This window comes from Epinephelus moara, chromosome 5 (genome assembly GCF_006386435.1).
Source record: "Epinephelus moara isolate mb chromosome 5, YSFRI_EMoa_1.0, whole genome shotgun sequence".
In the NCBI taxonomy this organism is placed as follows: domain Eukaryota; kingdom Metazoa; phylum Chordata; class Actinopteri; order Perciformes; family Serranidae; genus Epinephelus; species Epinephelus moara.
Window position 1 is genome coordinate 12,795,965 of NC_065510.1, and position 26,323 is coordinate 12,822,287.

Sequence of the window (26,323 nt, forward strand, 5' to 3'; positions counted from 1 at the left end):
GTGGAAAAGAGACACACATCGGATTTGTGTAGAGGATCGTCCACACCTTTACACACACAGAGACAGACAAACAGACACACACACCTGGTGTTGTGTGATCTGTGAGCACTGAGTAGTGAGCACTGCTGAACAACTCCGATAAGACTGGATGAAAGAGAGGGAGAGTGTGTGTGTGGAGGGCTTTCAGGGGCAGAGGGTCTGCTTCCATGTGCATGCATTGTGAGGATGTTGTGCAGCGTGTGTGTGTGTGTGTGTGTGTGCATGCGTGTGTTTGATTTCCATTCAAGTGTACTTGTGAGTTTTTGAAGCCCATGTTTGTCTTGTGTATTCATACATCAGTGTGTGTGCACAGAGAGAGACTGGGTAAGTGTAAGTGTGTAAGCTGCCCTGTAAAGCACTGTACTCTATTATTCAGACACTAAGCAGCTCAGCCACAGTCAGGGTGCTTTAGCGCTTTGCTCCAGAGAACATGAGAAAGTGTTGCTGTTTTCCAGGACAGCAAATAGAAATTACTGAACTTTATACAACTTAACATGTGTTGTTTTTTTCTGACCGCTGACATAGCACAAATCCCAGTTTTAAGTTTTTGTAGTTGAGTTTCATGACAACAAACCTACAAACAAAATAGCCTTAAGAAATTTAAAAAGATTACGAATGATTAAACGAAATAAGTAAATAAATAGTGTCTGAAAATCTACCAAAATACAACCTATCACTTCAATAAATGCAAGTAACCTCCAAGTAATTTGCACGTAACTGACTCAATTGTACACCTGCTCCCTCTAATAACACTTCTACGCATTTCTCTCACCCTGCTCAAATAACTGACAGGTATGCAGAGACTTTGCCATTTAATATTAAAGGTCAACCTTCGCTTCATCAGAGCCAGTCTTCTTCTCCTGCCTGAACTAGTTCAGACTGTCACAGTGTGAGAAGATGATAAGTGTTCGAGAGTGAAGTCTAGCACAATCAACAACAGGTTTACTTTTAGATGTCTGTGTTTTAGTTGTTTTAATATATGACTGTACCAGATAGTATGCAATAGGGGATCTACTAATGTCTTATATTCAGTGGTTCTTCTACATTTTTTGCTGATGACTCATTCATGCAAAGCAACACCCACCCCTTGACACAAATTGCATGTCATGGACGGCCCAGACACACCAAACTGACTTCAGAGAACTAGCAGCATCGAAGATCGTCCGCTGTGTCGCCTGACTTTGCCGTATCCCGGCCAAAAGGTTGTGCGTAAACACACCGCAAAGACTACAGCCGACTGTCAACCAGCAGGTTTGTTCTGCATCTGTATGAGAGTAATAACTCCCCGCATCAGCAGATGCAGAAGTCTGTATTTGTCATTAAAAAGGGAAACCGGAAGACCGTCTTGATGCTAGTTAGCCAGTTAGCACATTGACAGCACAATTCAATGTTGAAACAACAAAGCTTATTTACTGTCAACTATTTGATAGTGAAACAAGTATGTTTTGGTCTCACTGCCAATCAGAGGGATTTCATGCACAACGGGCTGTGCCATTGGCAAAGCCAATTCAACTTACTGAATTTTCTAAAAGAAATGGCCAACAAGAGGAGACAAGGGGTGACAAGAGGCAACTGTGGGGGGGACACCAGGTCGACTTGACGCTCACTGACGGCCCACCATTGACCGACGGCCGACCGTCATCTTGGTGCGAGGGCCTGTTCTGACACGTTCAGTCAGAAATTAAGTTTCTCTCATTTGACCATTTCATTAGAGAAAAGTCTAAAATAAAAATGTATGTAAGAATTATCATTATAAGTTGCATTCAGAGATTTCAGTCGCAAGTGTTCACATGACGACAATAAACCCAAGATGCAACAATATATTTTGTCTTACTATTTAAATCTAAAACTCTCAACCTCCATGATTGGATGTCTGGTGAACATAACTTTTGTTCTTAAAGGGATTGATACTGTTTTACTGTGGTGAAGGGTTAACTTTATTAATAGACATTAGTATATAAGAAGTGGAAGTTAATTAGTTATCAGTAATGCCATTAATTAAGAAAGATATGGGGACAGGTACACTACCTTGGGGTACCTCTCACATAACAGGCTTTATTTACAGAAGCGTTCACTCACCCTCAACTTCTTCGGGCAACAGAAATTCAGAGAAGAAATCTTTTTCTGTTCCAAATACGTGATAAATGAAACAGTGGTGAATTAAAAAAAAATATTCAGAAGACTTTTATCGCCAATTCATTTCACATGTACCCCTGTCGTCAGTAAAGATGAGGAAAAAGCCATTCACTGGTACAGAATGAAAGAAGACAGATTTTTAAACCTGAAAGATCCACATTTGTCCTTGGCCATGAGTAACTTTCTATAAAAACTGCGAGTGTTTTCCACTGAGTGGCTGTTGGTCATTCAACTTGCTTCATACATTATACATGCTGTGCGCATGCGTGTCACTTATTATTTGACTGCCATTAACCCTTGTTTATTCTGTGTGTGCATGTGTGGCTGTCAGCGTGTATGACTTAAGATCCATCAATTAGATCCATCATCACAGAGTAAAGTGCTGTTGTTGTTATCATAATTATGTATGTGTGTTTGTGTATGTGTGTGTGTGTGTGTGTGTGTGTGTTAGAGCCCTGATACACCAACTCAACAGTTAGCTGTTTCGGGCTCGGGCACGGTTAGGCCGTGTTTGGCTGACCACACCTGAAGGTTTTGCAGCACAGTTGGCTTCAGTCTGCCCTTATCAGCAGCTTCTCAGCCAACTCACCTTGTTAAATCAGCAGCAGAAGCAGTCAGCGTCAGAGAGCAGTCAGTCTAACGAATCAGTCATTTCACCATTTTGGGGCATTCTTTATTTATTTTCCTCCTTCGCATCTTTTCTTCTTCCACAAGTAGAAACATGCTGAAAACACATTTTCTCAATTTTGTTTTCAAGCATGTGATAGCTAAAATAATTCACAGGGGTGTTACAATGGACAGCAGGTTTGTTTTGTCTTCCAGCAATGTGTTTTGAATAATGAATATGGTGTGCAAGTGAAGGCATGAGCCAAATGGGTTTGACCTTGGTGGGACTAGGTCTTTGAGGTCAGATCAGTGTGCCAGGGCCCTTAGTGGGTGTGGTAAGGGTGTAAGAATTTAGATTTTGAGATTGACTCTTTTTGAGATCAAGGTCAAATGTACTCATTTACACACACACACACACACACACACACACACACACACACACACACACACACACACACTCATCTAGAAAGCCGTGTGAGAAAGCCTCACTGCTGTCTCTTTTAACACAGCAGGAAAATTCAATGCTCCTTTCTCCCTCTACAGAGCCCCCCTCTCACTCTCTGTCTCTCTCACCACCCTGCATCGCTACACATGCACACATACTTTTTTTTTCCAGTCAGGCAAATAGTTGGTTGCCTGTGTAGACCACAGCACAGCATGGGTGGAACCCTGCTGGCTTGGCCTCTGTTGATCAATCAACACCTACTAATGGAGGGAGAGATGAAAGAGGGAGAGAAGGAGAGGAGGATAGAGTGAGGAAGGAGAGGGATATAGAGATAACCTGACGGGAAGGGAACCAACTGATATGGGATTTAGGGGCCGATAGCAATATGCCACGCTGGGTTTGAAGAACTTCAAATTGTAGGACGTATCCCCAGTTTGCTATACATCCATGTAAAGAGTAGAATATAGACTCGTTGATAGATAGATGCATGCATGTAGCGTAATGTGGGCTGGTTTCCAAGATGGCAGCAGAGTTTTAATAATTCAGCTCACCGCAGGAGGTTCCTCTTTGATGTCTCACTTTGAAGAACGAGTGCATCCCTCTCTTTTCCTCTGTTCTTCTTCTCACCACTCATTCACATTAACCTCCTCACAAACCAGCCAACCCAACCCCTCTTCCTCCTCCTCTCATCTCATATTGTGTCTCCTCTTTATTAGCCGCATAATTAGAGAATTATTAAGTTCAGCAACATGCAGGAGTAGTTGTACTACATATGATAGGAAAGTGCACTACGTTACAATTTATTCATAAGTCGTCATAGCCTTAAGAAAACAGTGACAGTGTGAAAAGGCTACCAACATACTATAATACTTGTGTTTCATTCAGGCTGTATCACCCTTCAGACATTGTAACTTTGGCCACTAGTTACAGGTCAAATGTGTGACCCTCCTGCCATACATTCTCAGTATACATTATATGCTGCATAAAAAATGGACATAGCCACCCAATGGTTTCTGGACTCCCGTTTGAAGCCTCGAGTTTGGCATCTTGGCTGTCGCCATCTTGGATTTTTGGAGCCAGAAGTGACCCTATTTTGATGAGAAGGTGGAGCTCACCCTAATGCTAGCTGGTACCTTGGTTAGCATGGTGTATTTACAGCTATGGTTCACTGTGATAATGCTAATGCTGATGCTAACTGATTGTTGTTGTCGCTGTTGTTGTTGTTGTTGTTGTTGTTGTTGTTAGAGCAATGTCATGGTAATTCAGTCTATAGAGACAGGTAAGGACATGCCTATATTCTGTGAATCTGGGGTTACGCCATGATTACCTAACCAACATTGTTGCCATGGTAGCAACTTGTCAGCAGACAGCACATGTCACACAGAACATCCATGCCCATAATTATGTGCAACTTTAATCCTTAAAACCATTTAAATGTGTGAGTTCTATAAAAATGTATCCCGTCTACAGTTGTTATGAATGTTGAAATTAGCTATAGAGAGCAAAAACATTTTTTGTACCAGGCTGTAAACATGTTTATTTCTGGGCTTTTTAACAAGAGGGTTTATGGGGACTGACTTGCTCTTGGAGCCAGTATGGGCTATCCAAACCCATTTCAGTTGGTTCAGGAATGAAGTGGTTGTTTATCTGAATAAAAAAGAAAATTACATCCACTTCAGTATGTTGTTGATTTTGTTTTATATATTTAGAAATGTTTTTCATTGAAATTTTGCCTTTTTCAGGCTGATACATTTTTTATGACCTGGAGTCCAGTGTGTGGATACTGTACTTTGTTCCATTTTTTTTTTTTTGAGAGGCCTGCACTCATGTTAGCTTGTTTCATTATAAGCTGGCTGAGGTCTCTGTAGCTTGTTTGTTTGAATCTAACTGCTTTATATCGGGTGATAAGGTATATTTACAAATGTTTAATATGACTGTTATGTCAGATGACACTATTGACAGTTATCCTTATTTTAACCAGATTACCATACCATTGGACTTCTGTACACATGTGTATAACCACATGACATGAAACTTTTCCTTTAGTGAACAAAATATTTTAAGCTGTCACCCAAAGATGCCGCCATAACACTTGATTTTCTCGATTCACTAGAGTTCAGCATAGGTCAGTTTATAGTAGTCTTAGTTTAAGTTGTTTAAGTTTAATAAATGTACAACAGAAGATATACATTCTAATGCATTTAACTGATTTTCATCTGAGTTCAGATATAAAGTTTTATCGTCATTAAAATGCAGCTAATTTCCATTTTGTTTTTTTCTTTTCGCAAATGCGAAACGCACGCAAACATACACACAGAGCAACAGCAGCAGCATCCATTTAATCTTACATGCTGTATGTTCCTCCGGGAGCTGCATGGTGAAAGAGAGAGAAAATGTCATGTGTTTCAACACAAACGTACCCACAGTATGTGTGCATGCTGTATATTCTGTCCCTGCAGTGAAAAGACAGTTTACAATGAAAAGAGAAAGACGGTGTCATAACAGTCCATGAAAGAAGTTCTGCTGCTTTAGATGAGGACATGTATTTACACACATCCACCCCCCACATCACAACACTCTCATTTTAAAATATGCAATATAGTCCAATCAACAAGTGAGGATACCACATCAGTGAGAGACCCAATCACAGGGCCAGATCTGATTTTTAGTAAAAGGATAATACCTGTGCCATATTTTAGTAGGTTTTGGAATGGCAGCGGTGTTAATAAAATCTCACCTCTACCGTCCCCGCGCTCTCAATCACAACACAGACGTTAATGCAAAGTAAAATTAGTCTGGCTCCATTTTCTCTCTGCTGCTCTTCACTGCTCTTTATATCTCATCTTCATGTGTTCTCTCCAACAGGTATACTGTACAAGGGCAACGGTGAGAACATTTTCATTTCCCAGCAGCCCCCTGTCATCAGCAGCATCATGGGTAAATATAAATTTAGATATTATTGATTGACTGAGCCTGCACATTTGTGATCAGTTTTGATCATGTCATTGCATGATGGATGGTAATGTTGCTTTACTTGCTCCAGTGGCTTGAGTGTGAGAGTCACAGGAATCTTATGGGACCCAGAAAAACACATCTTTGAGTCTATCTGCTAGAGGGCAACTACAAAACTGTATCAGTGATCAGAAACACTTGAAAAAACTGGTTTAGTTAGTGAAAGTATGTTTTCTACGGAAGCCCTGAGAGGCAAGGTAACTTGTTTTTCTACTATGTAAAGCTATTATCTCTGCCATATGTTCGGGATAGACTTTAAGGCTTGAGAAGGCTGTTTTAAGAGGGAGGAAGCCATGCAAAGTGGAGCTCTTAGTGAACGGCACAAAGGGCATTGACAGTAAAGCCAAATGTAACAACATAAACAAAATGTTTTACCACAGTTAACTAACTACAAATGTACACTGTAAAATTTAACGAGACTGCGTAGTGGCACCAGATACTATTCAATATGCATAAGAGCCCCCTGCCCTCAACATCTAGGTTCCCCTGCACACATATACATCTTGCCTGGACGTCTACTGTGGACAGGAAAGCTATCAATGGTGCTGAATCAACAGCTAAGCAAAGCCTCGTCCTGTTAGCTGGTGTTTGAAATGCTGGAGGAAGGCTAATCAGAGCTGTATTGTGGTGTTGCATCGATAATGTCAGTGCTAAAAAAATATGAATCAATCTCTTCTACTCATGCTCTCACTTGATCACTGAGTAGACTGTGTATGTGCGTGCTGTTGTGCCATATGTTCGTGTGCATGTAAAACAGAATCCTGTCGGTGCCACTACACAGTTCCATTTTGTTTTACAGTGGTCATTTGTAGTAAATGGTATTTGCAACTGATATATACAATGTAGTTCCTCCATGTAGTTTCTTTATGCACTCACCAAGACTGCAATCTCAATCTGTTTATCAATGCAATACATTCCTGTTGGAAAAATATACTGGCTTTATATATTTTGACAAAATTTTGGATTGAATTCAATAGTCAGTTTTCTTTGAAGTGTGTAGCTGCTTTCAGAGAAACTGCAGCTTATTACTGTTTTCCTTCCAATCTTGGAAAGTCAGTTTCCCTATAAACTGCAGTGCCTGTCTGCATTAATCCTACATCTGGTCTGACACATTTTGTCGCTTCCCGAATCTTTTTACTTGCCAGTGTCGAGCTTCACTTGTTGGGCGTGATGCCTTCAGAGTTTCTCACAGTCTACTTGGAATTCCTAAAGGGAACAGAACGCTAGGTCTTTCCGATGGTGGATAGTGCATCTGTCCCATGTTTTTACATCTTTCTTTGACTTAAATGTTAAACAGATGCTTGGCCTACAACACTGACAGAGTCTAAATGCACACTAATATGTCACTATTATTCCAAATTTGATACAGGTCATGTAAACAGCATATTGTGTTGAGATATGTGGAATTAGGCCTATTTCCAAATTAAGCATTTTGTGATTAACATGTGGGATTTGCCGTTATTATTTGGGTTTTAGGAGCATTCTTTGGACAAGTTTACAGCTCATTCAGTTGGGGTTTTTACCGCAGTTGGCAACACACAACACAATATTTTATGCATGTAAACAGTCATTGTTTAACAACCTGGATGGATACAGTTATTATGACAAAAGCTTTCAGCTGGTGAGTCTGTCTTAGTGGAAAGAGCAGAAACCAAATCTTGCAGTCAGTCAAAGTTGTTTTGATGTCTTATCCCAGGAAATGGACGCCGCCGCAGCATCTCCTGCCCCAGCTGTAATGGGCAGGCAGAGGGCAACAAGCTGCTGGCGCCTCTGGCTCTGGCCTGCGGAGCAGATGGCAGCATCTTCGTTGGAGACTTCAACTACATCAGGAGGATCTTCCCCTCTGGGAATGTTACCAGTGTCATGGAGCTGAGGTAAGAGGGGAGCAAGGGAGGATGGCTGCTGTTGCCAGATCAGGAATCTGAACCTAATCCAGAGAATACATTTCCCAGTGTCACAGAGCTGAAGGTCTCACTCAGAGACATCATGATCCATTTAACAGGAAAGCTTTGCCAAAGCCATTTCATCCATGTTTCTCAGGGTCACTGCAAATACACGGCTGTTGGTGGATTTAAGTAAAACAAAATATGACCTAAAACATTTGTGAAAATGAACTGATCAACTTGAGAGTCCTTGGTTTTTAATTAAAACCCAGAATCTGAATTCATCTATCTGTCTCAGCTTTTCTGGGCATCCTTTCTTCCTGCACTCAACTGTTCAACTCTTCATCATTGGTCTTTGGATGACTTTGAAAAGTGCTTGAAAACATAAAAGAAGAGAGGGATAGATGCATAGCCAGATTGGACACTTTGCCACCACAGTAATTAACATTCGAGTACTTACTCTTTAGCCAAAGTGCTAAAAGATAAAAGATCACTGGTTTAGTGCTCTGAATTTAGAAACATGCTTCTGGCAAACTCTTGAGTCCTCATTTTTCAAAAACTCCAAGTCTAATAGCCAACTGAAATCTTTTTCCTTTTGACTTCTGTGAAGCATGATTCATCTTCTAAATCTGACTTCTAACTGTTGCGTCGTTGTTTTCTAGTCAGTTTCTCTTTTCTGGTGATTTTTGTGCTAATATCTATCACAGACCAATCTGTCTACTAACTCGTATTTCTTCTGTTTTCTTTCCTTTGCTTTCACTGTATTAAAGAAACAAAGATTTCAGACATAGGTAAGAGTGACTAATCCTTTTCACCTTTAACCTTGTTTTCATCCCACTGTCCATTTATGCTGCCTATGCATTAAACTCTTGTCTGCACATTTCCTCCGTCTTTCTCTCCTCCTTTTCATAAAAACTATTACTTTTTCTCATTCGTGGCATTTCTCAGATCTGAATATACTGACGTCCTTAGCACAGGTTCACAGAGCATCAGTGAGCCACCAATCTGGATAAAGCTGTTAGCAAGCTAATTTTGCATATGTAATTTCTTCCTGAAGTCCGGTAATGCCTCAAAGCTGCAGATTGTATTATGCAGGGACAAGGGAACTGTCAAATGGGTCAGACAAATGGATGATATGGAACCAGACAGCCTTCACACCAGCTAGCTGAAGGGTTATTCACTTGAGTTTTACTTTTTGTTGTTTTGGCTGTCATTTCTGTCCGTCATGGTCACATTTGACTCACCAAAGTAAAATGATCTGGAAATATTTAATTATCCATTCGCTTACTAATCAGTGATGTTGCAATATGACTCAGCAGTGCACAACGAGGCAAAGAGAAGCAAAGAATTAGGGGAAAAATAGCCCTGATGTTTGGTACCATCAAATCAGACCCACTCATCTCGCCTTTTTTTTTCCTTTTTCGTCTCCCTCAGTCTCATTCTCTTTCCCTCTTTAATCTTGACAAGTGTTCACACGAAATCGAGCCTATTCTTCTGTTGTCAGCTCAGATGAAGTCAGCAGCAGCCCCTAGCAAGGAGAGACGTGGGGGGGTGAAAGTGTTGGCTGTGGTTACTGGTCTGCCTTATATCTGTGTTATATCTAACCTCAACCTCACTGTCCTTTTTTTGAAAAATCATGCAAGGTGATTCATAGTCTTGAAGATTTAATACAGAAAACAGAGTGATTGCAATTAGCTTCAGGAAGCAACAGAGTACTCTTTCAAACTTAAGTTTCAAATAAACATGATAAATTGCACATAACTTAGATTAGAAATCTAAAAACAAACTTTTTAACGTTTTATAGCATAATCTAGATTACAGAAGCCACTGGGTGGATGATCACTGTGAAATCTTTGTGATATCTTGCAGTAGTGGGAAGCAACTGCATACATTTAAAGAAGTACTGTGTTCAATACAGTTTGTGCTTTATACTTCTACTCCATTACTTAGAGCCAAGTTCAGACCAAAGATTTGCAATGAGTTCAAACAGGCAACTGCTTGCACCATTCTGCAGCGTTCTACATTATAAATCTAATGTGCAAAATCAAGATTGTACATACAAAAGACACTGGTATTTTATATAATATTGAATCATACATTGTTGTTGATGTAAATAATAGTGAGTATATGACATAGTTCAACTTTGCTCCACTTCAAAAGCTTCATCATTTAAAAGCTTTCTTAAATTTTACATTTACTCAAAGATACACTGATTTTTTTTTTCTTTTCGGCCAGTTGACACTGACATATCACCAGTGGCGGCTGCTGGTCTTTCAAACAGGGGAAGCTCACTTTTAGTTTACATCATAAAATTTGTAATATTGTAGCGAGGCAGTAACTTATAAAAGAAAAATTAAATTAAAAGTTAAAAAACGTTTAATTGAAGCTGTTTTTCCACAGCACTCGTGCCATAGAACCACAGCAAAACACACCTCAAAGATTTCCAGATGGGTTTAAACACCTGAACTGTACTGTACAAACGGTGAAAATGAAAACACCTGAACTGTACTGTACAAACGGTGAAAATGAGCTATATCGCTTATCGAAATAAGGAACTCCGGACGGCACTCTGTCAGAAGACTCCACTCACAAATATCCGCATGGGACTGAGCTCAAAATGCGGTGATGCCAGTGTGTATTTCCAAAGCGCTGTCAATCACAAAGGGGTTCAGCCTTTTAGACAATTCCTCCAATCATCATGAATACACCGAGTGTCCTCTACCGCCTGCCGCTCCATTAGGTCCCAGGGAAGCTGAGCCTTCCTGGAAGTGATGATTTTGTGGCATTTATCCAATGACCGTCTCGCTTTGCTGCATGAAAAAAACCTGCTCAGCGCAGTCTCATAGGAATGCTTGGAGGCTCCGCGTCCACCGTGCTGACACGAGAATGTATGATGGGGAGGTCGCGTTTGAAAACTGGTGATAAACAGCTGACGTTTGAACATCATAGTCATGATGTTAAACGCATCCTAGCGCACGTTTAATGCAATGTAAATTCTTATTTTAATGTAAATTCAATAGTGCATATTTGACCATTTCTTCTATGAAATTTTAGGGGAAGTTCAGCCTCCCTTGTTGTCTCAGAGCAATCGGCCCTGCATCCCGCTAAGTTGTTTTGGTCACCAAATCAGCAAAGCTGTTGCTTTTTTTTTTTACACATCCAGCAGACACAGTGCAACATCACTCTGTTTTTGGCCACCTGATGAAGGTGACTCCAATATTTACTGTCGTCTCTCTTGGTGTGCACCGACCCCTGAGAAAAATAGGTCCTGTCCTGTCCTTTAGATCTGAGAACGCTTCCTGTATCATTCAGGAGAACATGGAGAAACAACATATTCTCACTTGTTGCTTGTCCACCACTAATGTCTGCATCATAAACTCAAAATGCACAACAAAAAGCTTTACACATGAAGTTGCCTTGAGTCATTTGGGTATATCCCGAGTTTAATTAGGTTTTCGGGGGTCATCTTCCCTCTAAAATGAGAATCTGTTTACCATCAAATCTACTGTTCCAGCTTCTACCACATATCTATGCCCTTTCTGTGATTCAGGCTGAAGCATTAGGATTTGCTGCCGCTCCTTTTCTCTTCCCTCCCCTCTGAAAATGAAGCTTAACCCAGTTAGTTCTCTTTTATATCTCCTCATACACGTACAGAGCGGAACCATACCTGGGGCTTCTTTGCCACTGGCAAGATACAATGATTGGATTATTTTTTTTTTCACCTATTCCAAATGTAGTTTCAATTAAATTTCACTCTTTAATTAAAACACAATTTCCTCTCAGGAGGACTCGTCATGTCACTGAGCTTTTTTTCTACCTTCTGCCCTTCCTTCATGTTTACTTATTCACACCATCGTGACTCCGTTTCATTTGTTGTTATTTCATTCTCTTCACTCGCTTGAGTTCATTCCTCTTTTCTTGCCTTTCGTCATTCACGTCATGCTACATGTTCTCTCCTTTTACAGCCTTACATTCCTTCCTTCTTTGTCTCCTGATTCTTAGTTTACTTCCTTCCCACTTTTTCCATTCCTTCTCTCCCCTAGTGATTTATTCCCTCCTTCAGTCTACCTCTTGTCCTGTGCTCTATATCCATTCCTCATTCAATCATTGCCTCATCCATCACTCCTTACTACACTTGTACTTCTCCCTCTTCTTTTACTTATTTCCACCATTTGTGCATTTGTTTTCACTGTTGTGTAGTCTGTCAGATACAGTGGTTTTATCTGTGGTATCCTGAATCTGGAAAAATGTTTCACTGTAAATGGGATTTTTCTGTTTAAATAAAGGTTAAATTAAAACAAAAGGGCATGCTGTTCAGCACGTCTGGGCCTCAGAAGTGCAGAAAAACAGAGACTGTCTCCGTCTCACACACACAGTCTATTTTTAGCCATCTTAATTAACAGCCTGTGATCATCTGCTGATTATCACCAACCACTGAGACTTATGGCTAGAGGCGAGTGCATATGTGTATATCTGTGCCTGCGTGTGTTGAGTCTAATACTTGACACTTGCTCTGTGTGCATGTGTGTGATGGATTTTACATGACAATGTGGCAGGCATCATTAGAGTGTGTCACAGACAAGGGAGGGCCCATCGCACCCACACAGGTTTGTTCAGACTGACAGACAGATCAACCTACTGTCAACACACACACACAAACATGCACTTGCTTACTTTCTCACTTACATATATGGCAACTACATTTAATTCTAGAGAAAAGACTTGGAAAAATGTACACGGATATACACATAAATGCACACACACTAACACACTATGTCTGCCATGGATGATTATAGGATCTGGACACAAAATTCTCCAATGAGAATTGCTCACCTGGGCCGTGCTCCCAAAAGTGTTTTAGCTTCTGGGTTTTCTCTAAAACTATGCAGCCCACTAAATATGCACGGTCGGGTTTGTCCCGCTGACCCCGCCCATGAGCAAAGTACACTTTACATTGTGATGACATCAACCTTTTCTTGGCTTGAGGAAAAGTTTACCAATATGTAACCTCCATGGATAAAAAAATTCTAATATAAAGAGTCACAATTGCCGTTGTTTTCACTTTGAGGTGTCTTGTCAACTGTTTTACAGACGTCTCTTTTATAATAGTAGTCTATGGGAAAAATGCTTTTTGGGCCACAGGGGATTTTTTTTTGCTGCAATACTGCGAGTAGCCACTGGGAAAAATCGGTAGCAAGGCTGAGTGGTTCTTGGGGCCAGGTGTCTGTCTTTGTATGTCCCTTGTGTGTCTCTGTAGCCTATTTTACATTGCCTGGTCAATACAGGAGTATCGCTCCATTGTTCCACCTCGCAGTTCTATGTAAAAGGTACAATTGCAGAATTGGGGGACTGAGTTGTCTTGCCTCTGAGCCAGGAACGGAGGCAGTATTAGCGCCAAAACCATGTCTGTATAAACTGGATAGCCGGCAGGAAGGGATCATGGGCAGGACGGGTGTGACTTTTTGACGACATTGGAGGTTTAAAAAGTAGCTTGTAGCAGTTAGCGGCTAACTGAAAGAAGGAGAATGGCGGCTGAAAATGTCCGCTAAGTGGAAAAACAATGAGGTCTGGGAGCCCCTTACCCTTCGAGCAGAGGACAAGTTCAGCCACCATATAACAGGGATGGTAAATGATTGCTGTTGTCAAGTTATGCCATTGTTATTGTTGAAAAAGCACTGCCAACGCATATGTTATATGTCACACTGGAAGCTGATGCTGTTGTGTTACATGTCACACCCGTCATGCCACTTTTGATTCTGCGATGTTGTCTAATATTATACACAGGTGTGGCATGATGCCACCATCTGGTTATGTGTAAAAATGCAAAGGCAGTGTAAAGAAGGGACTTGGCAGCGGCACTGTAGTGCGATCTTTGTTTAAAAAAGGCTTCTCCTTCTCTCTCTTACACACTCACACATACACACCACCCGGTACTCCACTGGAAGTAAATTAACACCAGTTCCTTTCAGTTCATCAACTTTCCTTTTATTCATTACTTCTTCATTATCATCAGCTCGAGAAAGTCTCCTTCATTTCCATCATAATGATGCTGGAACCAAATTGTTAATCCGCTGTGTTGATGGTGATTTCAGTGTAAGCTTTTAACCTGCTTGTCAAATTGTTAAACCCATACACTTTATTTTAAAAAGGCAGCTTGTCTCCTTTGATGTTAGTTTATACATCTTCATGTCTCCTGTCAAACTTTGGATCACGTAGTGAAGGGTGAGCAGGGTGATCTGGAGCTGGAAATCCACTAAAGACAAATGGATCATTTCTGTGGCTGTGATCAAAACTGGGTGTATTTCTTTAAATGTCAAAGGTTTTATTCACTGACATCACAGGTAGTGACATTATTGAAGATACAGTATGACTAAACCCAAAATATCTTTGTTTCTGTCCTGTTCTTTACCCACCTTCCCTTTTGTCTGTCGGTGGCTTCCATAGCAACAACCCTGCTCACCGTTACTACTTAGCCACCGACCCAGTAACAGGGCAGCTGTATGTGTCAGATACTAACTCTCGACGAATCTACCGACCCAAGATGCTCAGCGGTGCCCGTGACCTCATCAGTAAGTACTCACACACATCCACTATAATTGAAATTCTTAGACGGAATTTTAATGTTTGTATTGTATATCATAACTATGGGGTAGAAAATCCTCACCTCACATACATAAAATCAAATGGCGCTGTGCAAATGCTGCTTCAGTTGGTTAGTTTTCAGCCACCTAATAAAAGCCTACCAAAAAAAATCAATATCAGTTGAAGTGTAAGTTATATTTAGAGTATTTTCACCACTTTACCTTGCAGTCAGACAGCCTTTTCCAGTGGAGAGTTGAAGCTGTTATATCAAAGCCACCAGACATAAAAATTAAAACAGAACACTGAGTTGCTCGACAGCAGCCTCGATTGGTTAAAGTGTACACTAACACTGGCATTGATTTTTTTAAGGTGGTTAAAATTTTGTTGTGGCCCCGTCTGCAGCAGTGCATTGCTTTGCTTCCATACCAATAGATTTGGCTTATCAAAGACAATAGTAAAGCAAGACAGTACATAAGATAAGCACAGCATAAATATTGGATTGGTCAGACCACTGTGTTTAACTGTGTCTTTAAACTTTAGAAATATGGCTGAAAATAAAAAACAAAAATCGACAAGCTTACCAAATTTACATATATCCTCTATTGTAATCAATTCCCAGGTAGCTACCTGGATGTGATTATTGTTGTTAGTGTGATGTCACAGTGACTCAGTCTATAATGTAGCAAGGAAAAAGGAAGGGAACTGTTGGGATAAATGCATGATGTGTGTGTTCAGGTAATGGAGAAGTAGTAGCTGGTACAGGTGAACAGTGTCCCCCGTTTGATGAAGCTCGATGTGGAGACGGAAGAAAAGCTACAGAGGCACAGCTACTGGGACCTAAAGGTACAAACACACACACACACACACACGCAAGATAAACACAGTTGGTTATTATTCAAGCCTGTTTCATAACTGTCGTCACTGAAGAGGACTCTGAAGGCATGGTTCAGACACACAAGGGCACAAAGTTTGACCTGTTGCACTCACTCCCACCTCAATTCTTGGCCCGTATGTATCATATTTTTTAGAGTTGAAAGTTGGTCGTAACTGGCCAACACACTCATTTTTTTTCTACTTTTAGAAACAGGAACATAAGCACCTCATCAGCTTCCTTATCCTTAGAAAGGCGCACTTCTTCAGCCAGAATTTTAAGCCAGAAGTCCCCGGCACTGGGCAAAGGATACGAGCATGTGCCCAGCCTGGCAGGTGGAGTGTGTATCCGGGAGTTATTCAAAGATATTCATTAGTTTAAACTTCTTATGACTAATTTTGCCTGTGGTGTTATTGCTCCTTTCACAAAACTGCACCAACTCCACGCATCCATTCACACAAATTTTTCCATTTCCAGCTGAATTGGCAACAACACAATCCAGCCTGCCACAGTGATGATTTCAGTACCTCACAACTGTGACTGTGTTTTTTGCACCTCGGAGATAAATGCAGTCGAATAATGTACCTGACAATAAAGATGGTTGAAATAATTTTATGCAAATTGGAGGCCACCTTGCATTTGTCAGTGTCAGTGTATTAATGTTGGCATAACATCACCGCTCCATGTCTGGGTGAGGACGTATTTTTAGTAAGTCAATATCACAGGATAAAAAAAAACACTGAATAATTGGTTATGCAAGCACAGTTTAATTAGGTTTTCTGGGGTCATCTGCCCTTTACAATGAGGATCTCTTCACCATCAAATCTACTGTTCCGGCTTTTACTACATATCTATGCCCTTTCTGTGATTCAGGCTGAAGCATTAGGATTTGCTGCTCCGTCTCATCCGGAGCTTGATGTCATGGCCTTGATGTGGTTGTTTGTTTTACATTTTTGTAGGATATCACAGTAAATGTTGTTCACATTCAATCTATAGCCCCCCTGACATACATGCCATAGCAGCAATGGCTAAATGGCACACAAGGGTGATGGGAATCCGGCACAACATTGATGCGGGATGCATGTGTCGCAGACAGTAGACGGGCTCTGGTAGAAGCGCTTTAAACGGAGACGTCTCGCTCTCAACCTACGGCTTTCGCTCCCAACCAGACCAAAGTTAGGCTTGGTTCATCATCAGTCACACAACATGTTCTCTGTTCACAGAATAAACCTTCAAATAAGACAAATAAAATTGAAATATCTGAAATTCAACAAAAATTAAAAGTTTATCTAAAACGTCATATTGTTGAGTCAACATCTAAACCAATCAGCTGTTAGATCTGGTGAGAGCCAGGCGGTGCAATCGGTGGAGAGAGACTGTCTATCTGGCTCAAAAAACTGCGGCCGCCTCGCTCTCGCGATTTTATCGCTGTCCACTTTTGTGATACGTCAGAGCAAGTCGGGATGAAGTCGGACACAAAACTAACCAGCAGTGGCAGCCAGTGGCAGATCACGACCCTTTCCTCATGTCTCAACCTGAAAAAAATGTTCAGGCTTAGGATTTTTTTTCAGAATCACCCCTGGGCACGTCATACAGCAGTGTAAATCTGCACAGATGGAATTTGATAGGCATGTAGGTCATTTTTATTTGTTACAATAAACGTCCCAGCCTTTACATTAAATTATTTGTCCTGCAACCACACGTTTTGCATTTTATTTCATTTTAAGTAATCATATCATCAATATGTAAATTCCTTTAATGTGTTGAATCTAATGTAAATCCTAAAACAACTACACCAGCTTGCATCTATCTAACTGTTCTGAGTATTAACAAATGCTGATGTTTATTCACAAAGCTGCTTCATAAAATTACACTCATGTCTTCCCTGTTTCAGGAATATGTTTAGTCCCAGTCAAACAATTAACATGATTCTTAATACTAATTCTGAGATGCTTGTTAAATACAGTTCATGGACTCATTCGCGCATTTTCATTCCCACTCAAAGCAATTTGCAAATGTTAAAACAGACTGGCCTTTCTGAATAGTTGGTGTTGGTCCTGATCTCATCTGCTGATTGCCATTGTTTTTGATTGTCAACCTTCTGATGTGGAAATGATGAGTAAAGTGTGACGCACTGCTCAAGTGTTATGTTTATTCTGTTGTAGTCTTCTGTCTTATTAGCCTAGTGGCAATGTTGGCAGTATTATGTGGTAAGGCAATCTTTTACTGGCACATTTCTATTTGATTTTAAGTCAGCAGAATTAGAAAGAAATTTGCAATAAACATCATGTTTACCCGTGCACACTAAAAGAGGAAGGACATTTGGAGTTGCCAGAGTGCTGCTTGATAAATATTTGCTTTGTTGTACTGCATCAGGTGTGTTCATACATCGTAGGATGTGGCTTTGCTCCTATTTTTACAGTGTAGGGATACGTTGTGCCCATTTCTTTTTATGTACTGTATGTCCCATCTCTAACTTTGAAGGAGCTCATGGCCTGTATTTGTGCACATTTTGCTTAGTATGTATTTTTCAGAGCTGTTTATAAAGATCCAAATTCTTTTTGATGCTGCTCCTCCTGTTCAAGGGGACACCACTCAGTATGAAGTCAGAATAGTTATCATAAATTAATGGTTCACAGTATAAAGGCACAAAATGCATAATGTATAATGGTGTGAATTTTTTTGTGGCTAGAGGTAGACAGTGTGGGCAGTTGAAAAGACAGTCGGATTTGTGATATGTTATCAGTAGGTTCAGTCATGAACAATCAGATCACCTCTTCCCCTGCCCTTTAAAAGCAGCGCACTTTCTGCAGCACTCCGACAATGTGCTGAGGCAGAGAACAATCAGTGTCCCTGAAGAAAACCTGTGCAGGAGGTGCAGAATCCCCACAAGCCAACAACAGACAGCATCTTAAATTAAATAAGCATGAGAGGAGATGACGCTTTTGGTTACCATGTTGCTCTGGTCCTGTAGGACAACTGTTGTCTTGTGAAAGAAACAGAAGCTGACGGTAAACCACAGGGACACTTGGGCATTGGGAGGACTGCTTCCAAGACGTTGACCCTGATGTCTGTGGTTTTGTGTAGGATGACAGTTTTTCACACACAGCCACATGTATCCTGTTAGAGCTCTGAATGTTTACCCTGCTTGAGGGGAATATAAAATCAAGCCGATCAATGTTTCATTTACAGAATCTGTTCACACATACAAGGTTGCTCCACAGAAATATCACTGAGTGGTAACACCAGTATCTTGCTTTACTGAGCTTCTTATATCAAGCTCGGTGAGTCACACTGAAAAGAATAAAAAGCATTTAGCATCTCAGCAGTGGTTTATTTGTTGGGCTTCATTACCATCAAGAGATTTAAGTATGGATATACATATATATTTTTCAAAACTGATGTTAATTTATTGTTCCACGTGTTTTTTGATTGATTTACACAACTGCTTGTTTGCTCACCTATATGATACTTTTTCAGTGATGCTAATAGGTTTTCATTGTAGCAAGAGAACATAAGATTACATGAATGTTTGTAGCAATGTCTGACATATTTGTGAATTAGGGTGCATTTTAAGAAGCTAAAAACATAAGGATATGTGTACCAGAGGTCTCCAAAGACCTCCATTCTGCCGACACCGGCAAGAGCAGACCGGCAGGAAGAAAGCAAAGCACCAGAACAAAAATACTGACACATTAACGACAGTATGACAACAGCATCCAATGGTTTCTTAGACACACGAAATACTTTAAGTACAATAAGTCATGCCAAGCAACTGTTGCCATGATTTCAACACAGATTTCTCCACAATGTAGGATTATCAGGGAAATAACAGGGTGTGTCCCCTCTATGTGTGGATAATGACTTTACTGCATCCTGTCAGATTTCAATGGCTCAGGGTTGCTCAGCAGCATCACTGCTTTCATCACATCTGACAGTTTTCATTCATATATTAATCTTGGCTGACTTTTCTTAAATACACTCAGGCTCTATATTTTCTTATTTATGTTTTTTATTGACTCTGTCTTTTTGTATTATCTGCTGTAGCTGCATCCTGACTCCACAGGAGAATTACCTCACTTTTATTTTCTCCTTTGAATCCTGGAGTTGATGTATTAATAAACAACTGGACATTGAGCAGTGTGTTTGTGTGTGTTCTTTGCCTCTGTGTTTTACAGGGATTGCAGTAGATAGAAACGGTTTGATCTACTTTGTGGACGGGACTATGATCAGAAAAGTGGATCGTAATGGAATCATCTCCACAGTGCTGGGCAGCAACGACCTGACATCTGCACGACCTTTGACCTGCGATACCAGCATGCACATCAGACAGGTAACATTCGAAGATAACTTAAATATGCTACATGCACCAATCCACCCTGACTGCCTTCCTGTAACTTCTCACTATGCTATAACAATGTCACACTTGCATTAGAGCTAAAGGTTTCCAGTAAATTCAGATCTCTTCTGCAGATTAGTTGTGCTTGTATGTGATTCACAGTACTTAAAACAAGGCTCTATGGCTGAGATTCAATTCAGCTGATAGGTAGCTCTGATGTGCCATCAGAAAAATAAATATTTTATTTCAGAAACTCATCAGACAGAGGCGAAACAAATCAAGAGGGAGTGAGACAGAGTGTGAGTGAGAGATGGGAGAATGCTTTCCTTTTATTACGACACATTAGTTTCAGAGTGAGAAGCTACAGTCCTACAAACACAAGATGGACTTCAGATTGAAAGGAACACCACCTACGTACACACACACACATAAAATGCCTTGTTTTATCTGTTTTCCTAAAGGTCTAACACTTGACACTTGATCTGTGTTTATGTGTGTCCGTGTGAAAGGGGCTTGTGGTCAGTGTTTTGTGAGCACAGCAGCGTAGTTAAGAGCATTTCTTGCCGAGTCGTTATCTGAACTCTGACCATTTGGCCTTCTCTGCAGAATTTAGCTCAGTTTGACTTCAAGCAGTTATCTAGTTGACCTCCTAAGTTCACTTGTGGAAACATGTGAACTGGCAGCCCACACATTTTCAGGTTTCTCCGCATTTTCTGTAGATTAATGCTAATATTTACAACTAAACAGTTAGTATGATATGAATATAAATGCATAATGTTTTATAGCCAGATATTTTTTTCCCAATCAGTTGATTTTTATTTAATTACAACACAATGCCCCCACACATACACATTTCTAGAAAAGAAAAATAGCCCAAGGGAAACTACAAAACCAGAAGCTATTCGCTGATGTATTGGGAGAGCATGTTGCCATCTTAAAGCGAGCATCTTTTTTGCTGCCGTACAACCTGCCAGCCAGAGACACTGCTGATTGATTGTTACATTAATATAGCTATTAATAAGATATTCTAATACGCCATAGTTGTATTACTCCTTGTGGATTGTTTTAATGCTTCAGCATGTAAAATCTGGGTTTAAAATGTGGAAATTTAAGAGACCAGTAAATACTGGGTTTATATATTATATTATTGGCTGATATATGTATATATGCATTGTCTTTGACAGTTGTTTAGAAAGAGACGAGAAAGGCAGGGGAAAGAAAGGGGATGATATGCAGTAGCACGGGTTGAACTCTAACCCGGACCGCTGCAGTAAGGACGCAGCCTTAATGGCACACGCTCTACCCAATGAGCTACTGGGGGGCCCAGGTATAGACAAAGTCAGTGGTGTATTGGAGGGTACACTGTGGGAGTTGTTTAGGAATTTGTTTTGGGGGCTAATTTCTTACATCTTGGAGGCATGACCTTTAGTTTGGTGGGGGGGTAAGTTTCCTGTATTGGTAAATCTGTTTTACGGGGGGCAGTCTCCTGAACAAGTGGAGCCAGTGGGTGCAAACTGGGATCAGAGCTTCAGTATGGTATAAAAGTGTGTACACTCTGAAGGTTGGTAGAGAACAGTTGGGTCTTCTCTCTATGCTGCATGCATTAAGGAGACCTGATTCCTCATGCTGAGTCCGCCACTTCTTTAGAAACAATTTCCCTCACAATACGCAGGTATACAGGGTAACTCTTTGTCTGGCTGTGTACAGTATTCCCACCTATCATCCAAAAAGCCATTGTATATATATGTATATATATATAGGGGCATATACCCACTTCCTTAGTAACCTACTCATCTTCCTAGCAGTACACCCACCTCATCAACTACCACTACACCACTGGACAGAGTCTGTCAGAAACATTAAACAAAAACAGTGCATTTAGATTTATTTAATTAGATTTGAAGTTTTCATACTTTCGGTCATGTAACACTTTTTCTGAATTTGTAGTCCACCATGTTTTTGCATTACTGAAGCAGCAGACCTTGAGATCATGAAAACTTTTAGGCGCATAATTTTTAAACCATCTGTCATTATCAAACCGTTCCATTAGGCCTAATCACTGAGTGATTAAATGCCCATTACCTTGAGCCATGTGACTCAACCCAACTTTGTATTTGCATCATTGACTGATAGGTGAGTAAATGGAGATGATTGGTTGTATTTAAATTTTTTTTCCTGCTGCACGCCTGCCTTATTTAAATGTTGTATTTAATGTGTTTCATGATGATCACGATGAAGGCCACAAGCCAAAACACACTGGTCTTGGAATTAAGTTGTTCTATATAGCACAAGTGTTGCTGAGTTTTCAACCTTTTTAAGACTTCTTTCCCTTCTCCATGCACCGTAGAAGTAGATGACATTGTGCCAGAAACGCTCACAGATTCATTTAACTTAGAGGGCAAACAACATTGGCAGGATTCAACCTGGAAATACACTGTATATCAGCATAAGAATCGATAGTATCAGCTAGCAAAATACAGTATAGTTTCATTGAGCTTTACAATCAGAACAGCATGTCAAGTGAACTCTCTATCCTCTCCTCTGTTGTCTTTTTATCCAGGTTCGTTTAGAATGGCCCACAGATCTTGCCATCAACCCCATGGATAACTCCATCTACGTCTTGGACAACAACGTTGTGCTTCAGATCACTGAAAATAGACAGGTATTGTCTATACCCTCATTGACAGCACTGCATCTTTTACACTTATTTTGTTTTAGGAATCTATTCCAGTGTCCACTGTTGTTTCAGCTCACTGTATTTGGTTCTCTCCACCTCCCCCCGATTGTTGAGTATTTATATTCTTATGTGTTCTCTCATATCTTGTTTGTGTGTTTTTACTTGCTGTGCAACTAATTGCCCTCCAGAGACAAAATAAAGTTGAAGCTGAAGTTGAAATGTCCTGTTATGTGCTGTTTTTTAGATTTTCCTTAAAGTAAGTTTTTCAGGTAAAATAAGAAAACCATATGAGTTAATGTAATTGTTCATCCCACTTTGCCAAAACAAAAAACACACAGTGTTACTTAATCACTCATAACCATCATCCATGTATGTGTGTTGGTGTTCAGGTTCGTATCGTGGCAGGCCGTCCCATGCACTGCCAGGTACCTGGTATAGAATACACTATGGGGAAGAGAGCGGTCCAGACCATGCTAGAGGGAGCTACAGCTATTGCCCTGTCCTACAGTGGTGTCCTCTACATCGCAGAGACTGATGAGAAGAAAATCCACCGCATCCGACAGGTAATCTTCAGGATAAATACGGTACATTCAGTAATTTCCTGAATATCAGATGAACAATTTTCGCATCAGGCGAGTAAAACTTTGAATGTCTAAGTCAGTAATTAGACAGTTTCAAAAGTCCTTGATCTGACTGAACCCCAGCTGCAGACACACACGTCAACTGAAGATGCTTTTAGTCTGTCATTTTCTTTTCTGTGAAAGAACACTTCTGTCTGTAGTTTTAAAATGTCGATTTCTGGCTGTCATCCCACCAGGTGTCGACAGATGGAGAAATTACCCATCTAGCTGGAGCGCCATCTGACTGTGACTGCAAGGTACTATACCACAGCTTCTTTCTATCTTAGTTTCAAATCTAAATCTTGATTCACTTAGAGTAGTACAGCTATATGGTCCATCAGCTCACCAAACCCACTTAAGTTCAAAATGAATGGTTACCAATCAAAAAATGACATATAGAGTAAATGTACTCAAAATGTAAAGTGACCGCAGGTAGTATCTGATCAACACGAATATATTAATACTTGATTAGAAGAAAAAACATTAAATTCATGAGAATTTTTTCTCCTGTTGAATCTTTGATGGGGCCCATATCTCTACTCTACTTTCCATAACATAAGCCAAGTTGAATTATTCATGTGTTGTTATTCTCTATCTCTGTCTTCTTTTCTGTCTTTGTTTGCTACTTCCTTCTCTCCCACTCCCAACCTCCCACCTTCCGACAGAATGATGCCAACTGTGACTGCTATCAGACAGGAGACGGCTATGCTAAAGACGCGAGGCTTAATTGTCCTTCCTCTTTGGTGGTGTCTCCGGATGGGACACTGTATGTGGCGGATCTGGGAAACATCCGGATACGAGCTATACGACGCAACCAACCACCTACTGGTATGAACAGTAGACATATATACAGGGTGGACAAACTAATGTTGCTCAACGTCTCTCAGGAGGGCCAAAATAATAGAGAAAAAAAAGTTGTATTAATAGTTTCAAGACCCATTTCACCATTGCTGTACATCAACAGTTGCAGCTGTCACATTATGATAGAGCTTGTGTAGTGTTATGGGATGTCTGTATGTACACCAATACATGGAATGTGGACAACATGGACTCGTATTTGAGCTAGAAAGGATACTGCACGCCAACCACTGAGGCCTTGTTAATACTTGCATGAGACACCTTTGTGGGCCTTCATAGATGGCACACAAACTGCAAGCAAGCACAACAGTGTTTATGCTCAACACGCTATTTATTACAATATGCTCCGAAACACCACTTGTGTACTATTAAATATTCTGAGGATAAGCAAGAAGTCAATGAGTGTTACTGGAAGAACTTTACCAGGAAGTAAGTGGCCTGGCAACAGTGGTAAACACTGACATACCACCAAACATTGCATTTATGTAACGTTATTAAAAGTGTTGCTTACCTCCAAGTCGAAATTATTATATACCACTGTGTTCCCCCCCCAGGTCGCCACTCTTTCCATGGCTGTTTTTCTAGCTTTTACAGAGCGATCTGTCATGTTGTTCCACACCCTGCGGCAAAAAGCCTCTCCTCTCCCCAGTGTGGTGGACTAGAGATGTTTGTACAGGCAAATCTGCTCGGCCAGTCGTCCCTGTTGAACTGAAAAGTACTAAATGACAGGTTCAAAACCAAAAACAAGATTTTGGCTGTGATTGCTGCGGTGTAAACAGCAGAACTGCCCCAGATATTTTCCATTTGCATTATAGACAGTAACTAAACAAAATCATGACGAGAATTTTTCTGCATATGTTGTATTCCAATGTATGAGTAATTGCAATGTATCCTGGGAAGATACTGTATGAGTTTGATGGAGAGAAAAAGCAAATAATAATAGGAGCTAAAGTAAATAATAAAGAAATGACAAGTCTGTCCATCTGCTTTTCTTCAGGCTCTCTGGCCTCAGGTCCCAGCTCCTATGAAGTGGCGTCTCCAGCCTCTCAGGAGCTCTATGTGTTTGATTGGAATGGGACTCACCAGTTCACCATGTCTCTGGTCACTGGAGACTATAAATACAACTTCAGCTACAGGTTGGTTTGCTTTGAAAACAAACAAAACAACAATTTTACAATGAGGATGAATGCAACCCAAGTTTATATTTCAGGAAGAAATTACCTTGTGTGTTTTTTCTCTCTTCAGTTGTTGCATCTTAAAAAATAATTTTGTCTCTGCGCTCTATTTTTTTTTCCCTTTTCATAAAACTTTACCTATTTTTACCTTAAAAAATTCTCACTAATTTTCCACCCTCTGTTCCCTCACTCTCAGCAATGAGGAAGATGTAACCGCAGTGACAGACAGCAGTGGAAACACCCTCCGTATCCGTAGAGACACCAACAGGATGCCTGTACGTGTGGTCGCCCCTGACAATCAGGTGAGATGAGCAAGGCTTGTTTGTCGTGCTGCAGAACTTAAACGTCCCATTATCAAAATACCTGCATTCAGCCAGCTAATAGACCAGTGATTCTGTTTTATCATTATTTTGAATACAGTGATATTACTCACACAAAATTTCGAGTTTTCTGAGACGATGGCTGACATGAGTGAAAGAGCATACTGGCAGAATCTGAACATGTGACCCTGTTTTCCTGTGGCTGTTTGTGTTTTTGTGTGTGTATAGGTCATCTGGCTGACCATCGGGACTAACGGAGGTCTTAAGACTCTCACGGCTCAGGGTCAGGAACTGGTCTTGTTTAGTTACCATGGCAACAGCGGTTTGCTGGCTACCAAGAGCATCCAAATAGGCTGGACCACCTTCTATGAGTGAGCAGCATTACTTTGTTTATGTCTGAGCACATGCCTGCACTGATACTGTACGTGCTGATGGATAAATGGACTGTTGGATTTTGACACTTCAAAAGCCATCTACAAGTTTATTAATTAAGTTACTGATAATTATATTAGCTCTGTTTTTTATTGCATTGAGCAAACACTTCTGACAGAGTGGCATCAGTGGGCAACACGTGAGGTGTCGAGCTTAACCGACAGAATAGTAACACACACACTTTCATTTCTTCAGTGTTTCTACAAGTTTATGTCCAGATATAACCTTTTGTTGGACCAGTGGACATTGAACAAATAGTCCTTTGACAAGAGACCTCAAGTAATTGAAAACCTAGTTTCAGATCTGAGTTGAAATTCACTTGTAATAA

General features: G+C 40.5%; 1 protein-coding gene across 3 annotated transcripts in view; it reads left to right on the top strand.

The window, feature by feature from the left end:
• The window catches only part of LOC126390032 (teneurin-3), a 285,118-nt gene that overhangs the window by 219,274 nt on the left and 39,521 nt on the right, over positions 1-26,323 (top strand). For 2 of the 3 annotated variants that reach the window (XM_050044110.1, XM_050044112.1), the window contains 13 exons: positions 6,092-6,163; positions 7,935-8,112; positions 8,892-8,912; positions 14,566-14,690; positions 15,439-15,546; positions 19,753-19,907; positions 22,474-22,575; positions 22,980-23,153; positions 23,408-23,467; positions 23,876-24,038; positions 25,066-25,204; positions 25,440-25,545; positions 25,792-25,934. In XM_050044110.1, the coding sequence (XP_049900067.1) occupies positions 6,092-6,163; positions 7,935-8,112; positions 8,892-8,912; positions 14,566-14,690; positions 15,439-15,546; positions 19,753-19,907; positions 22,474-22,575; positions 22,980-23,153; positions 23,408-23,467; positions 23,876-24,038; positions 25,066-25,204; positions 25,440-25,545; positions 25,792-25,934 (1,546 nt within the window). The remainder of the gene's footprint in view (positions 1-6,091; positions 6,164-7,934; positions 8,113-8,891; positions 8,913-14,565; positions 14,691-15,438; positions 15,547-19,752; positions 19,908-22,473; positions 22,576-22,979; positions 23,154-23,407; positions 23,468-23,875; positions 24,039-25,065; positions 25,205-25,439; positions 25,546-25,791; positions 25,935-26,323) is intronic. The other variant, XM_050044111.1, reaches the window with a different exon arrangement.